Source organism: Lepidochelys kempii, chromosome 15, assembly GCF_965140265.1.
Source record: "Lepidochelys kempii isolate rLepKem1 chromosome 15, rLepKem1.hap2, whole genome shotgun sequence".
Lineage (NCBI taxonomy): Eukaryota > Metazoa > Chordata > Testudines > Cheloniidae > Lepidochelys > Lepidochelys kempii.
Genome location: NC_133270.1, coordinates 25,557,538 through 25,571,380, shown reverse-complemented (window position 1 = coordinate 25,571,380; position 13,843 = coordinate 25,557,538). Strand labels below are relative to the sequence as shown.

Here is a 13,843-nt window from a genome sequence, read left to right as displayed (position 1 = left end):
ATTAACCACATTTCTCAGACTTTGCAAAGGAGTAGAAATTTACTCCACTTTTAAGGATTATTGGCCACATTTTGGTCCTAGTTACATTGATGTAAATGCAGGGTTAACTCTTACCCCTTTCAGCTTCTACATGGGGTCCATACACTGTCACACCTATACAATAATCTTCTGCAATCAGGTATGTGCCTAGCTATTTACCTTTAACTATGGAAATGTCTGTAGAACGGTACAGATGACTCTCTAGAATGAGGCAGAATTTCACAAGCACAGGAAGATAAAACAAAAGATTGTACTAGGAATGGCATCACCCTTGGGTTACCTTTGAATTCCAGGGCCCAGACTTTTATCACATTACAAAGGCTGGATACTAAAGATCGAGCTGGTCATGGGGCACATTGCGTTGTGAAATGATGAGATAATATCACACAGAAGGGCAGACATACTAACCAAATGAGACACAGGACAAAAACAAATCGTGAAGCTGGTTACACCTACTGTTAGGCTTCAGTACGACTAGCTGACGTTCAGCCTAACCTGATCCTTGTAGGTATTGCCTCATTCCCAGTGACAGGACTAGAAAGGTATGTGGTTGTATTCACAAGTTGGCTTGTTAAAAAAAACCTGCAACTTATCTGTGAATTAATCAAGCCTTGAGACATTGGGTATGAAGTTGAATGGCAGAGGTAGTACTTTATTTTTAAAGTATCCCCTTTGAGGACACTAAACAGTTTGTAAAACGTCACTTTAAAAATAAAAAACAACAACATTGCAAACAAGAAAGCTGCCGCAAAGTATTACAGAGCAGCAGCCAAACCCTGGAAAGTAATTAACTCGAGAGCTAAAGTGCTTGAGGTTATTAAACAACTGCGCAACCTGAATCAATCTTCCCTGTATGAGATACAATTAATGCTATTTTTAAAATCGCACCTTGCGGGCTGCATAAACGTTCCTGCCAGTCTTTATGGAGTTGTAGTAAGATTGGGCCAGCTCCACCAGTGTTGTATGCAGTTAGAAATGGTATTTTTCTTTCTGCCCTCCTACTAATAAATAAATAATTTAAAAAAACATCAAAGAACTAAATGTGGAATTCAGGCAGTCGGAGTTAGATTTCAAGGAATGCGGCTGTATGGATTTCTCATGCACTGACATTGCTAGCATAGCCCACAGCTGAATGGGGCCTGGGTAGGGTTTATAAAGTGCCATTATTTATATTTTATGCCTGGTTTTAGGTAATATTTCTCAACCCAGGCACTGAAATTGTGAATTTAAAAACAAGCACATTTTGAAATAAGACTGACTGGCTTTCAATGGACGATGGAGCCAGACAGAAACCAGGCTGGTGCCCATAGAAATAGAGCCATTTAAAAAAATTAACCAAGCTATGGTAAAACTTTACATCCTTTAAAAACAAAAAAATCACCAGACTCCATCAGCGATTCAGAAGGCAGGATCTGCCGGTGGGCCCCTGGCTCACTGCAATGAAGCTAATAAAAGCTCTGCATGGTAATGTTTTAGACAGGAGCATGAACCTGCAGACACTCTGTGCAGAATTCTCATAGATTTGAATAAGAGTTTTGCACTTTGGGGCTGATCCAGCTTCCATTGAAGCCAATGGGAGTCTTTCCATTGACTTCACTGAGTATGGGATTGGCACCACAGAGTGACTGCAGGATCAAGATCTTACTTTATGTTCAATGTCTTCCTACCAATTCACAAAACTACCTCCTGAAGTTCCTTAAGGGGTTTCATTCTTCCCCTCCATGCATGTGTATAACACCCATTACAATTAACAGCAGTTAAACAGACATATCAGTGGGAGAACAGACCCCATCAACTGCCTTGGGAATTGCTGACTCTAAGAAAAGAAACCCAGTAGAAATACTGGGAACTGCTAAAGATCCAACTCCCCTTAATAAACTGGGCCCATTGTTTCCCTGTTTTACTAGTCTGCCTACTGGAAGCTTAGTGTGCGTGACTAGTAAACAGGCCTTGTTCTACAGTAATGTGTCCAAGTCTGGACTACGGTGGACTCCTGTTTCAGCATCCCAACAAGGATCTTTCAAGGAATCCTTGGTGCTCTCTCACTTGTGAGCTACAGGATTGTAACCATCCTGTCTCAATCCAGAGAGAGCACGTCACACCCTGAACTCTTCATCCAGTCCTCCCGGCGGCTTCATCGAATCTCCACTGGCAGCAGCTAAGCTAGTCTCCAGATGACAGCCGTCCCCTGTGCCAGTTTCGAGCCCGAGGATCTGTCTCTGCACCAGCTTAGAATAAAGGCCGCCTTCTTCCATGAGCTCCTTGTGTGTTCCTTGCTGCACTACTCGGCCTTTGTCTAAAACAATGATGTTGTGTGCCTTCTCGACAGTGCTCAGCCTGTGGGCTATGACAAGCACAGTGTGGTTCTGCAAGTCACCATAAATTGCTTGCTGAATCTGTTTGGGGGGAGGGGGTGGGGAAGGGAACAGATTAACATACAAACGTCATTGTTATCCATGGGGGCGGGGAGGTGTATCTTTTATGACTCCTTACTAAGAAATCTGCAATAACAGGTTTATTCTCCTCGGGATACACATGGATCTATGAACAGGATATCCCATTAGTATTAATGGGAAATAAGCATGAATATCACTGGACTACTTATCCCTAAGCACTCCCTCAAACCGCTCAAAATTCAACTCACAAATTCCATCCGTGAAATGCAGCAGCTCCTGCTGCAGCCACTAACTGGTCTGGTGGGTCTAGAGATTACAGCCCTGATCCTGCAAGGTGAACTCTCATTAGGACTGGGCCCTGAATTTAGAAGCCGCTCTATAGTGGCAGGGGCTGAAAGAAGCTTGCACCTCGTGAATGCACTGGTTTGGAAAAAAGGGGATATTGGCTGGCTGAGCAACAATAAAGGCAGCATCACAAAAAACAAGACATTTGTCTTAACATAGTGAGGCAGTTGGTGACTAGGTAGGTATGTGTCAAATGGACACACCTTCTACCTGCTCGGAAACAAAGATGGCTGTAGTCCCACAGCTGTCATCATTAATAAAGCATCTGGCTGTCAGCAGTACTAAAACTGAAATGCATTCATGTTACACAAATACAAACCTGTATTTCAGTTTGACTAGAGCCAGTGTCGGCCTTTTGTATATTTCAGTGGGACTTTCAGGCAGGCCCTTCCAAACGCCCAAGTCCCATCTGTTTGTGTGTGGACATTAATGAACTCATACACATTTTTTAAGAATTAAATTTTTCCTCAGTAACCGGACTCAAAACTTCCCCTCCATCCCGCGGCTGTGGAGTGTAGCAGGTGCTGCACTCCATCCTAGAGGAGGCGGCATTTCAATGGTCAGAAGTTTGTACAATTCCACGGGATAAATGTAAAGTATATAATATTAAACACCCTTCCACTGCCAGCTTCAACATTTATGAGTCAGTTTCTCTTAACCGTAGGGATCATGCTGTTTTGGGACCGGCACTGTAGACTACACACCTTGCTATAGTGCCTCATATTAAGTTACATCGTGTACTGAGATGATAGTGTACAAGTTCAAAATACAATGTGTCTGACTGTTCCTAACAATGTCCCAGGCTCCATGTACTGCACAGTAGCATCATCATGAGATATGCCCTTAGGTCCTGCTGTGAGACTTCAGCTCCACAGTCTGACTCAGATGACTGCTACCGACTGAGTCATTCCAACATGAGGTATTCAAACCAGCTGCAGTCAACCATGGATCTCAAGTCCCCACGTTTTTGCTTTGAATTGTTCAGTAGATCTGCAGTCATATTACCTCCTCAAGCTGTGATGTCATCAGATCCCTGAAAGCAAAGCAAATCTGGGGGAAAATCACTACAGTAACGTCGTCCCAGTTAACGTTGTTTCGTCGCTGATCTAGTAGAGAACATGCTCGTTTAAAGTTGCGCAATGCTCCCTTATAACGTTGTTTGGCAGCCACCTGCTTTGTCCACTGCTTGCAGGAGAAGCAGCCCGTTGGAGCGAGCTGGTGGGAGCTTGGATCTAGGGTGGGCCGGCAGCCCCCACAAGTTCCCTGTGCGGCTGCCCCCCCAGCAGGCTATCAATTGCCAGGCAGTTCAGGTGTCCCTCCCCGCATTGCCATGTGCTTCTCCCGCCCTCTGCCTTTGGGCTGCTCCCGGGAGCCTCCTGTTTGCTGTGCGGGGGAAGGGGGGGAAGAGGGGTGCTGATGTCAGGTTGTCCCCCTCCCCCCACTCCTGCACCCCATCTCCACAGAGCAGGGGGACACACACAGGACTCAGGCTGGAGGGAGCTTGCTGGCAGCAGTTGCTGTTTCAACTTGCTGATCTACTTAAAAAGGCAGTGTACTTAGAGTGGGGGTAGCATACTTAAAGGGGCAATGCACCTCTCTCTCACATGCACGCACACACACACGGTGTGTGTCTCTGATACACATGGTGTGTGTGTGTGTGTGTGTGTCTCTCTCTCTCTCTCTCTCTCACACACACACACACGGTATGTATCTCTCATACAAACACACATGCACCCCCCGGCACTTTGGAAAGTGGAGGGAGTGGTGGGCTCCAGTGGGATAGCATGGGTTCATCATCATGTTCAGTTTCCGCAGGGAATGTTTGCAGCCACTGCCATGCATCTATTGTGTCTCCTCCCTCCATTTGTGTGGTCTTGTAGAGTGTGAGGCTACATTAACAACAATGTGTTAACCCTTGGGGGCTCAGCCAAGTGCTAGTTAATCATTTAGCAGCACGGCATTCCCTGGGAAATATCCCACCCTCTAACTCCACCACCTCAACAAAGCTTCCCAATCATCATTGCTGTGTATAGTATTAAATTGTTTGTTTAAAACTTATACTCTGTGTGTGTGTGTGTGTGTGTGTGTATGTATGTGTGTGTATAGTCTTTTGTCTGGTGAAAAAAATTTCCCTGGAACCTAGCCCCCCTATTTACATTAATTATTATGGGGAAATTGGATTCGCTTAACATCGTTTTGCTTAAAGTCGCATTTTTCAGGAACAGAACTACAGCGTTAAGTGAGGCATTACTGTACTCAGATGGGAGATCTCTATGGAGAACGTAGCTGCTGCAGAAAGTGGTGCTGGCAATTCACCAATTTTCCTTCAAGATGGCGCCAAAGCCATATCCCAACACGGTGTTAGGGGGCGCTGTGGTACGAAGGTGTCATAAGAGACTAGACAAAGGCTTTGACTGCTCACTATCCCTAAAGGCTCCCTGGATACTTTTGGCAAGAGCGGAGAGGCTCATTCTGGTGTCCTGGCTACATTCCAGCTCAGGCAATTACATTCTGTCTTACTGCAATTTCACCAGGATACAGTTTTCTCCACTCCCTGTCCTAAGCTGTTGTGTAACCTTTCTGTGCATTGTTTAACTTCTTCCCTAGGCAAAGCGATTTGTATCTAACCTGAATTAGGCTTGGTATGTTACAGATGCCGGATCATTCCCTCTGTAATGGTTACAACGTTATGTTTGAAAGAAGATAAAGCGGAAATTAGTTTCTAATTCTCACCTGCTCATACAACAATTGCCAGATGTTAAGAAGGCAACACAGTATGTCCAGACTATGCAGGCCCACCATCTAGAAATTTCAGCTCAGGTCTCTGCCCATCTGTACCCCAAGTCCAGACTTTACTCCTATTTATTTCCTGGAATAAACTGAATTAGCCCTACTAACCGTGTGTTCACTCTCTGCATCCAGGGCACTTGTGGCTTCATCTAGGATTAGGATTGGGGGGGCTCGGATCAAAGCCCTTGCAATAGCCACTCTCTGCTTCTGGCCACCAGACAGCTGGGCTCCTTTTTCACCAGCTTCTGTTTGATGAAAGGGGGGGGAAAAAGTGAGACAAAAATCAAGATGTATCACTGGATTCAGATTTCTTTCAGTACACCCCCGTGAGGTAAGGCAGTGCGATTTTCCCTATGGGGAACTAAGCTGCAGAGAGATTCATAGATTCCAAGACCAGAAGGAACTACTGTGATCATCTAGTCTAAACTCCTGTATAACCCAGTTCAGAGAACTTCCCTAAAGTAACTCCTAGAGCAGATCTTTTAGTAAAACCATCCAATCTTGCTTAAAAATCATCATTGAAACAGAATCCACCATGACCCTTGAAAAACTGTTCCTATGGGGGGAGGGACAGCTCAGTGGTTTGAGCATTGGCTGCTAAAGCCAGGGTTGTGAGTTCAATCCTTGAGGGTGCCATTTAGAGATCTGGTGCAAAAATTGGGGATTGGTCCTGCTTTAAGTAGGGAGTTGGACTAGATGATCTCCTGAGGTCCCTTCTAACCCTGATATTCTATGATTCTAGGATACTCTAAGGTTAAGTGACTTGCCCAAGGTGACATAGGAGGTTGGTGGCAGAGCAGGGAATTGAACTGCAGTCTCTCAAGTGCTAGGCTAGTGCCCTAATGCACCTCATCTCTAAGCTGAAAGGACTGCATTAAGGGAACGGGGGTGGGGGGGCTCATTCAATCTCTATGGCCTGATCCTGTTCAGTCCTTGGGGCCTCTTCCCAGACCACAAACAGGGACACTAAGGATATGTCTACATGGTGAGTGGCAGTGAGTCCTCCAAGCCCAGGATGACAGACTCAGACTCTCAGCGCTTGTGCCACCACACTAAAAATAATTGTGTTGATATTGCAGCTCCAGCTGGAGCTCAGGCTCTGAAACGCATCCCTCTCCCTCAGCTTCAGAGCCCAGGCTCCAGCCTGAGGTGCAACCATGTTGCAGCTATTTTTGGTGCAGTAGCACAAGTCCCGTGAGCTCCAGTCTGTCGGCCCTGGCTTGGAGGCTCACTACCATGGACTGTGTAGCGGTACCCTTAGTGTCAATCGTTATGGGGGGAGGGGGGTTAAATAGACACTAGAGCCCTGGAAACTGAACTGAGACCCACCACTCACGTAAACCACCAAACTGACAGATGGAGAATGAAGGGCGCAAGGTTCTTTGGCGGTTTTCCCTCCCTCACTTCCAGAATATATATTAAAATGCTTTGGATACAGATCAACTTTCCTTGTTCAATATTTTGTCTCTCCTACTCTGAAAACAGGAACCAAAAATATTTTGGTACAAGAAGAGAGGAGTGTTCTCGTCTCCCAGCAGCCATTCTAACTGTGCCCTCCTCTGAAATGCTGGTCTGGGTTTTTAAGGTCAATACTCCTCAATAAGGACCTGATCCCACTGCACTCAGTGGGAGTCTTTCAGGCCCTAAGTTACCAAAATAACCCTGTTCCCCTACAATAGTCATACCCTTAAAGGAATGCTATAGCCTCTCTCTGCAGCAGTGGATCACCACTGTCAACCTGGCATTTTAGGGGATTGACAAATGCTACAGTGATTCCAAGAGTCCTTGTTAGAATTATCATAGAATATCAGGGTTGGAAGGGACCTCAGGAGGTCATCAAGTCCAACCCCCTGCTCAAAGCAGGACTAATCCCCAATTTTTGCCCCAGATCCCTAAATGGCCCCCTCAAGGATTGAGCTTACAACTCTGGGTTTAGCAGGCCAGTGCTCAAACCACTTGTTCTTAGGATGAGAAATGCTACACGAGCCTGGAAGATCAACTATCCAAAACCTTCATTGACCAGTTCTTCAAAGGAAACCTCAGCACTGAAAGATAGTGCCAGTTATTGCTACTTCTGCACATTTACATATACTGTCAGTTACGTGCACTCTCTCCCTGGAGACCCATTCTGCAGATCTTCCAGTGAAGAGAGAAGGGAGGGGAAACAAACATTTCGGTTGCATTGTATAAGCCATTACTCTCATTGGTCCCAATGCAAAGTGCTTCTGTCACCAACACGTCAGCTCTTGTTCCTGCAGATTTATTGTCATTTTATTTTCTTGGTAAGTTGGAGCAGGTTGGTTTATGCCTCACTGCTTAGTTTTATTGCTATTGGGTTGTTAAGAGAATAAGCACACTGAAAAACTAAACGAGATAGGGGGTGTGTTCCATCCAGGACCTGGCCCTGGATGAACTACGAGTTAGGGATCCAGAGCCCAATCCTTTTCCTGCGGGAAACTGACTTAAAGCCCCCCGTAGCTACATAACAGATATACCAGGGGCAACAATAGCACAGAGTTCCACATAAAGCCTAATCAGGTGCCACAGGCCTGACTTGGAGAGACCACCTCTGTGGGGAGAAGATAGTTCAGTCTCCGTAGCTCATTCAGTCCTTGTCCTCTCTGAGGAGCCTGTCAATAAGTGGGGGCGCGGGGGGGAGTGGGCAATTAGTGCTAACTCTGGTGAGGGTTTCTGTGATGTGGACACTTACCCAATAGGAAACTGGGCCTGAGACCAAACTAAGTTCACACACAGTAAGCCATGGAACATAAGAATGGCCACACTGGGTCAGACCAATGGTCCACCTAGCTCATAGCCTACCAACAGTGGGTGTTGCCAGATGCTTCAGTGGGAATGAACAGAACAGGGCAATTATTGAGTCATCCATCCTGTCGCCAGTCCCAATATCTGGTAGCCAGAGGCCATCTTGGCCAACAGCCATCAATTGCCAGTGAGTTTTGGTCACTGCTAACATGGGCTGAATTTAATCCCTTAATTTGAGAGGAGAGGCTCTGTATTTTACCACCAATCTCCAAGAACTGTTTTGGATATTTAAGTGTCATGCTTCTGCTGCAACTGGAGAAAACGAAATGGTCCGTACTACCTGTCTTGTAGCCATCTTGCAACTCTGTGATAAACGCATGGGCATTGGCCTTCTGAGCAGCTTGGACTACAGACTCGAACGAGACTGAAGTTAAACCGTATGAAATATTTTCCGCAATAGATCGAGCAAACAGCACTGGCTCTTGGCTCACTAAAGAGATCTGCAGAAAGGAAGGGAAGAGGCAGTCAGAACCAAAACAGAACAGTCACCGTTTAATGACTACACTCCTCTCGCAGATTATAATAATTGGTTCCAGTTGGTTTGTGAGTGTAGATGGCAGAGTTCCATCGTTAAACCTAGACCCAAAGTGCCTAAACCAGAGAGGATTTCAGCGAGGGTACTAATTACACTCTGTTGTAGGCTGCCCGTGTGAACAATGCAGCTGTGCCCTCAGAAGTAGCTCTTAGCTGACTCATGGAAGCTGCAGGGCATTAGTCAGCACTGGAAGCACATTTTGCCAGATGCACCTGGTATTTAAGTGTGGGGAAGTGATTATGCGCCACCTTCATATTGAACCAAGAAACGAAACTGACGAACCATAGGAGCTAAGGGTAATAACACCTGCTAGTGCTTTGTGGTTTCTGGTTTCCGCTCTGTTTGAAAGCACAGTTCTTGGAGAACAAAAGTGAATCTGGCCTGTTTATCTCAGGGTATTACCCTATTAAGAATTGCAGCAATGGGACAGAACCCTGCAGCTTTCACTAGTGATATTGTTGCGTTTTGGTTATAACGCTGCAAGCTCAGGGCTGCCATTTCTTGTAGTCCACCGGGCAGTAACACGAAACCAAACCCAGTGCTGGCAACATGTGTCAGTCAGACTAGAGAGAACCTCCTGCTTCATCTATCCAGTCACCACAGTTAGGCATCTTGAACACAGCATGGAGATCGCCATCGATGCTGGCTGCAGCAACAGCCTAGCAACCAACACATAAACTCATGTCCAAAACCATTTAAGTCAATAGAAGCATGAAGTCAGTATAAAGGGCTCCAGGCCTACAGAGCACAGTGCACTGGTGGGGCGTCTGAGAATTAGACCATTCAGCCACACAGCAGTATTGGCTCTGCATGATTTTTCAATCCCCAAATTAGAAAGTTACAGAGCTGCCATTTTTGATTTCCTAAACAATGCCTTTTCCTTCCCATCCTGAAAGCAACCATTACAAACTGCAGAATGTAACCCCCTTTTGTAAACTCTCTTACATTTTAAAAATCAAATTTTCCAAATTCTCTCCCAGAAATTAACATGTAGAGCAACAGCAGATATTAAAAGCATATATAATAAAAAAATAACAGCCTTATTTGTGTTACTGACACCCCGACATCAGGCTATTTAAAGGGAAAGGATTTAAAAAATTTACTAATATACTTTTCACCATTTATGCCACTAGTCAATTTCATTTTTGGTTTAGAGTCAGTTTCTAATCCCTTATGTTTTCAGGTTCTCATGCAGAAGCTTAATGTTGTATATTCTGGGTTGTAACCACTGCAGAAGAATGTTTATTTGTGTAAGAAAGGAAGCCTGTGGACTTCCAGCATCATCTTAGGCAAGTCACTTAACCTTTCTGTCTCCTGGCTTCACCGATGGGGATTGTATACGTCACAGGGTGTTGGAAGATTTAACTAATTAATATTTGTAAAGTGCATGGATAGAAGGTGCTGTAGAAGTGCGAAGTATTAAAAAAAATCTGGTTTATACTAGAATTTTTAAAAACACCCTAACAATCATGGACATGGTTCTACTGGTCTTAGATAGAACTAGTCAAAACAAGGACAATTTTTTGGTGAAATTTTTTTGGGGGGGAAAAGTGCATTTCTTCCTCCGCACACCCCCATCAAAAAATTTTAACTAGCTCTAGACTCAGGCATTGAGGAAACATTTTAGAAAGACCTAAATTAAATGTTGGGCCCAAATTTGACCAGACAATATCCCCTGAATGATCTAAAACCCTTTGATCCATGGCAGAGTAGAGCTAGTAGGTTTATCAGTAACTCGTACCACTGAGTGCAGGTACTTGTGATCATACATGTTAATAGGCTGCCCGTCCAGCAGGACCTGCCCATCTTGAAGAGGGTAGAAATTCTCCAGAATATTGACGCAGGAGCTCTTCCCACTGCCCGAAGGACCCACGAGCGCAGTCACTTTGCCAGGATAGAGGGTGAAGGACACATTCTGTAACGTAAGAGGGGAGTGAGTGATAGCCTGTGTACCCGGCTTTTTAAAGCATCCATGTGTCTGATCTGCAGAGAGTACACTAGAAAAGGCAGCTGAAACAGAGTGAAAACAGCGATCAGGGTTTTCTTTAGTGCTCCTGTCCTACCACGGCTAGATTGGCTGCCTCCAGCTTCAACGCCAGGAGATGAGCATGTATGAGCTCCCACTAGATAATCTCCCAGTGCTGTATTATCATTTTCTGCCTCACTCCTCCCCTCCCCCACAACAAGCAGATGGGCCCAACATCTTTTCTTCAGACTCACCTGTCCATAGAACAGGCAGGTCCAAAAACCAGGAGAGAGACTGCAGATTGCACCTCTTTCCTCTGCTACTCTGACCCAATTTAACTTGGGAATGGTCAGTGGCCCCCCTCCAGTCCCCAATGATTTGGTGGCCACATCATAAAAGGCACAACCACAACTGGCAACTTTGTTGGTCATCTCAATAGAGAAGCTAAGGGCTGAATGGGCTAGATCTGGAGGGTCAGGATTGAGGCACACTGGCACCAGGCAGCACGGGGACGCTTTCTCTGCTGTCCCTGTGCTATACCTGTTCTGTGGCTCAGTCTCAAAGGCTGTCAGTCCAGCAATGTCCTGGTACCCATCCTCTGATCTCACCCCTGCTCTTTTTGATTTAATGGGCGGATCTTTTTCCAGAGCCCTCCCTACACCTACTGGAGGTCGAACAGGCCAACAGCTTTCATTAGCACGACACAAAACAGAACATGCCCGCAGTTTCACAAAACACCACCACTGCAAATGGGCAGCTCTACATAGACTGCTCTCAGTTTCCCTCCAGTGTTATATCTATAAACACTTGGAATCTAGCTGATTCTCCGAGACCACACCATTACTCATATATCCCACGCATCTGAGATCAGTATCTGGTTCGCTGTCTGCCAAGCCTCCAGAGTTACCTAGAAACAACCCTTCTGTCTCAGTGTTAAACAGCTACAAAAGGCTTTCTAGTAAGTGAGCTCACAAATGGACTTTTCCAGCTATGCAAAATCATAGGCATGAAAGACATGAAAAAACGGGGGGAGGGGGAAGGAGGGAGAGAAGAGGGACGACAGTGAGGAATCATCTAGTAAGTCCTCTGGCAGCCAGTTACAAAGAGGTCTGTATGTTAAGATGTGCGAAGTAACAAAAGTCCAACTCAGCCTGTTACATAAAATTGTTTATGAAAGTCAGCCAAAGTTGAATATGCAGTGACTGGTACAAACTGGATGGTTTAGGTTCAGAGAACTGGGAGAAGGGGGTCAAAGTTCCTGGTAAAGTCACAGGTTGGCATGAGAACAAGCTGAAAGGGTCTAGAAATGGGAGGGAACGTTGACAGTTGAAATCCCCAAAATGTGTTTCAACTGGACGTTGTTTATCTAGAGGTCACTCAATGGGAGCGGGGGAAAGGGTGGGCTAGGAGGAGCGAGTTTCATCGTCATGGCTGCCACCTGTCTCCTGGGCCCCTGTGATCACCAGGCCTGCACTGTCCTGATCCTCAAGTCAGGCCAGAGAGGGAACCAAAGACACAGTAACTGCCACCAGCTTCAGCTGAACAATACATGGGGCGGGAGACATGGGTTCCGGATCTTACCCACTCCTCATGTGTCCTTCCTCCCTTCCCACGTAATCTTTCCTCTTGCCTATCCTCTCCTTTGCCTTTTGTCTAATCAGAGTCTGGCTGAACCGGCCAAAACAACTCCACCTTTTGCACCGAGCCTGTGACCAGAAAGGCAGCTAGTAGCAATGCCTCAAACAGCCTGATACTGATAAAAGTTTGCCAGACCGTGAGTGGCTGAGAAGCAGGTGTGCTGGGCCTGTGTCCCTCCAGCAGCCAGTGAAAGTCAGCACCCGAGGCAGAAGCTGCATTTCCTGTCTTTGCTGTTCTTTTCTGTCCCTTTATCTGTCTGTGGGTGTCTTATTTAGTCTTCGTAGAAACAGGACTGGACTCCAATAACAGCAGCAATAGCTCCAAGCCACTAAAACTAACCTCGTCTCTCTTCCCCATCAAGGACAGGTAATAACATAGGCAATATCCTCTGTCAAACAGGGGCTTCTCCTATACAAAAATCTTAATACAGGGCAAGTAAGGGAAAGGAAATAAGGGGAATTACTACAACGAAAGCCTTACTTAACACTTTGTATTTCAAAGGCTTTAACTGTTTTGTTTTCTTTCTTTTTCTGTGTCTTTAATAAAAGAACAACAATTTAATGGTGGTCATTACAATGGGAGTTGCCAGCAATAACGTGACTCAAGACCCTGGACCACAATTAGCTCTTTAATGTTGTAAGAGTGAACAAGGGCTTTATTAACATAAGTATCCCTTGTTAGGCCCTAAATGCCCTCTTTTCACCACACCGCCATGTGGAATGGTTTCCCACAATCTATTTCCCAGTATTTTGTCCAGTCTCGTTTGAAAGGTCTCCAAGGATGGGGCTTCCAACATTTCCCTTGGAGGTTTTTAAGGAGGAGTTAGACAAATGAGTTAGTCAGTGATGGTGTAGGTACGGCCTCAGTTTGGGGAGCTGGACTAGATGACCCCTTGAGGTCCCCTCCAGTCCTCCATTTCTATGATTCATTGATTATGCCACAGTCTGCGACTAGTTAGTAATTGACCTGCTGGCGAAATATTGCACTTAACCTATTCCTATGGTGCTGTGTATTCAGGAAGGGAATGCTGAACACGTGCCAAGACCCTCACCTGTAGGACCTGTGTTGCAGACCGGGTAGCATAGGAAAAAGTAACATTTCTGAACTCCACTTTACCCTCCACATGGTCTGGTGCCAGGGTTCCATCGTTCACCATCGTCGGCTTGCGATCTATAAACTCAAACACTTTCTCAGCAGCTCCTACTCCCTGCATTAATCCGCTGTAGACGGAACCAACAGACTAAATAGAAACACAAAACAGGCCTAGGTTACACATCTCCATGTGTCAGAGCTTAGTAGAGAGAGAAATAA

At 45.6% G+C, this 13,843-nt stretch overlaps 1 protein-coding gene across 13 annotated transcripts in view; it reads right to left on the bottom strand.

The window, feature by feature from the left end:
• Positions 1-308: 308 nt before the first annotated feature.
• Positions 309-13,843, bottom strand: part of ABCB9 (ATP binding cassette subfamily B member 9) — a 34,527-nt gene continuing 20,992 nt past the window's right edge. For 8 of the 13 annotated variants that reach the window (XM_073312494.1, XM_073312493.1, XM_073312487.1 and 5 more), the window contains 5 exons: positions 13,584-13,772; positions 10,670-10,843; positions 8,674-8,833; positions 5,679-5,815; positions 309-2,435 (listed from right to left, as the gene is read on the bottom strand). In XM_073312494.1, coding sequence (XP_073168595.1) covers positions 2,136-2,435; positions 5,679-5,815; positions 8,674-8,833; positions 10,670-10,843; positions 13,584-13,772 — 960 coding nt within the window. In that variant the 3' untranslated portion in view covers positions 309-2,135. Of the gene's footprint in view, positions 3,831-5,672; positions 5,816-8,673; positions 8,834-10,669; positions 10,844-13,583; positions 13,773-13,843 lie in introns of those variants that run through there. The other 5 variants (XM_073312495.1, XM_073312496.1, XR_012155018.1 and 2 more) reach the window with 5 other exon arrangements.